This window comes from Camelus ferus, chromosome 29, assembly GCF_009834535.1.
Source record: "Camelus ferus isolate YT-003-E chromosome 29, BCGSAC_Cfer_1.0, whole genome shotgun sequence".
NCBI lineage: Eukaryota > Metazoa > Chordata > Mammalia > Artiodactyla > Camelidae > Camelus > Camelus ferus.
The window spans coordinates 2,294,827-2,298,086 of NC_045724.1; the positions used below are offsets into that span (position 1 = coordinate 2,294,827).

The following is a 3,260-nucleotide window of genomic DNA, read 5'->3' on the forward strand; positions in this document are numbered from 1 at the left end:
CAAGGTACAAATTCCATGAAAGAAGGAACGTCTTAGGGAAACTTAAAATAAGGGAGGAAAAATAAGGACACCTATATCTATAGCAAACATTAAATATAGCCCAACTCCTAATCAGATTAAGATAATACCTCACACTAAAGATCTATTTACCACATTTTATATTACCCAATATATCATATCCAGATTTCAACAAAAAATTACAAGGCATGAAGAAAAATAGTCTGAAGAGAGAAAGTATCATAACTAGACAGATATGGCACAGACTTTAGAATTATCACAATTTAAAATAACTATGATTAAATTTTTTGATTAGCATTTGTGATTTTTAAAGTTTATTTAGTATAGTCAGTTACAATGTCAATTTCTAGTGTACAGCATAATGTTTGAGTCATATAAATACACACATATGTATTTTCATATTCTTTTTCATTATAGGCTACTACAAGATACTGAATATAGTTCCCTGAGCTATACAGAAGAAATTTATTTTTTATTTATTTTATATACAGTAGTTAACATGAGCAATTCTTGACCTCCCTAATTATCTCTTCCCACCCCTCTTCCCCCTAGTAGTCATAGGTTTGTTTACTATGTCTGTGAGTCTGTTTCTGTTTTGCAGATAAGTTCATTAGTGTCTTCTTTTTTCTTTTCTTTTTTTAAGGGTCTGCATATGAATGATATCTTACGGTATATTTAGTTCTCTTTCTGGCTTACTTAGAATGATGATCTTCAGATCCATCCATGTTGCTTCAAATGGTACTGTTTTATTCTCTTTTATGGCTGACTAGTATTCCACTGTATAAAAATACCACAGCTTTTTTATCCAGTCATCTGTTGATGGACATTTAGATGGTATCTGTGTCTTGGCTACTATAAATAGTGCTGCTGTGAACACTGAGGTGCATGTATCTTTTTGAATTTGAGTTCCCTTCAGATATACTCCCAGGAATGAAGTTGCAGGATCATATGGTAAGTTTTTTTTTTTGTTTTATGAGGAATCTCGGTACTGTTTTGCATAATGGCTGCACCGAACTACATTCCCACCAACAGTGTAGGAGGGTTCCCTTTTCTCCACATGCTTTCCAGCAATTATTGCTTTGTGGACTTTTTAATGATAGCCATTCTGAGTGGTATGAAGTGATACCTCATTGTGGTTTTAAAATTTATATGGACTTTCAAAAGACTCAGAATTTCCAAAGCAATACTGAAGAAAAAGAACAAAGCTGGAGGAATAACCCTCCCAGACTTCAAACAACACTGCAGAGCTACAGTAATCAAAACAATGTGGTACTGGCACAAAAACAGACATATAGATAAATGGAACAGAGAGCCCAGAAATAAACACACAGATCTCTGGTCAATTAATCTTCAACAAAGCAGACAAGAAGATGTAATAGAGAAAAGACAGTCTTTTCAGCAAAAGGTGCTAGGAAAATTGGACAGCTGCATGTACAATGAAGTTAGAACACTCCCTCACATCATACACAAAAATAAATGCAAAATGGCTTAAAGATTTAAATATAGGAAAAGACACTATAAACCTCCTAGAAGGAGACATAGGCAAAACATTCTCTGCCATAAACCTTAGCAATAGTCTCTTCAGGCAGTCTACCCAGTCAATAGAAATGAAAGCAAAAATTTTAAAAAGGGACCTAATTAAATTTATAAGCTTTTGCACAGCAAAGAAACCAAAAGTGTAACAAAATGACAACCCATTCCCCACAGAATGGGGAAAATATTTGCAAATGATGGAATGACAAAGGTTTTATTTCCAGAATATGTAAGCATCTCATACAATTTAATAAGAATAAAACAAATAGGCACAGCGAGTTGCCCTCTGTCCACGCTTCGGCCACAATCCCCGAGCATGCAGGCGCTGCGGGCCAGCTTGACCCTGGCGCTGAGCGCGGGGCTGGGCGCAGCCGCTGAGGGCTGGCGGCAGCGGCGGCGGCGGCGGCGGCGGCGCGCACCGGAGGCGCCGGGGCTGCTGAGCCGGCTGCCCGTGCTGCCCGTGGCAGCGGCGGCTGAGCTTCCAGCCGTGTCCGGGGCCCTGGCGGGTGGCAGCCCGGGCGAGCTGGCCAAGTACGGGCTGCCCGGCCTGGCGCAGATCAAGAGCCACGAGTCATAGTACCTGCTGTGTTATGACCCGCGCCCCCGCGGCGCGCTCTGGGTTGTCGAGCAGCTGCGGCCCGAGCGGCTCCGCGGCGACGGTGACCGCTGCTCCTGCGACTTCCGTGAAGACGACTCGGTGCATGCATACCACCGCGCCACCAACGCCGACTACCGCGACAGCGGCTTCGACCGCGGCCACCTGGCCGCCGCCGCCAACCACCGCTGGAGCCAGAAGGCCATGGACGACACCTTCTGCCTGAGCAACGTCGCCCTCCAGGTGCCCCATCTCAACCAGAATGCCTGGAACAACCTGGAAAAGTACAGCCGCAGCCTGACCCGCACCTACCAAAATGTCTATGTCTGCACGGGGCCGCTTTTCCTGCCCAGGACGGAGGCTGACGGGAAGTCCTATGTGAAGTACCAGGTGATTGGCAAGAACCACGTGGCGGTGCCCACCCACTTCTTCAAGGTGCTGATCCTGGAGGCAGCAGGCGGGCAGATCGAACTTCGCTCCTATGTGATGCCCAACGCGCCTGTGGATGAGGCAATCCTGCTGGAGCGCTTCCTGGTGCCCATCGAGAGCATTGAGTGGGCCTCGGGGCTGCTCTTTGTGCCAAATATCCTGGCACGGACCAGCAACCTTAAGGCCATCACTGCGGGCAGCAAGTAAGGGGCAGCCCCAGCCAGACTGTGGGGTTGTCGGGGCTAGGTCAAATTAAAGGTGTTTATTTTTGGAGAAAAAAAAAAAAAAGAAGAAGAATAAAACAAATAACCCAATCCAAAAATGAACAGAAGATCTAAACAAGCAATTCTTCAAAGAAGACCTACAAATGGCCAATAGGCACATGAAAAAAAAATAGCTCAATATTGTAAATTACCAGAGAAATGCAAATCAAAACTATGATTAAATTGTAAGAACTTTAATGCAAAAAATAGACAATGTGAAAGAAGAAATGGATAATGTAAGCAGATATATGAACATTCTAAGAATCAAAATGAAATGCTAGACTCTAAGACAGTATAAGAGAAATGAAAATGGTGTGGACACAACTGATGAAATAATCAGTGAGCTTGAAGATGGCAAAAAGAAATTTCTCACATTTGAAATGTGAAGAGGAAAAAAAGCAAAAAACAGAACAGAAAATCAA

The 3,260-nt window shown here is 43.2% G+C and overlaps 1 protein-coding gene across 1 annotated transcript; it reads left to right on the plus strand.

Moving 5' to 3' along the window:
* Nucleotides 1–1,867: 1,867 nt before the first annotated feature.
* Nucleotides 1,868–2,863, plus strand: LOC102514528 (endonuclease G, mitochondrial). Its single transcript, XM_032469904.1, is given in 1 exon segment — nt 1,868–2,863. A coding segment is annotated over 1 exon segment (915 nt). The 3' UTR covers nt 2,783–2,863.
* Nucleotides 2,864–3,260: the final 397 nt, after the last annotated feature.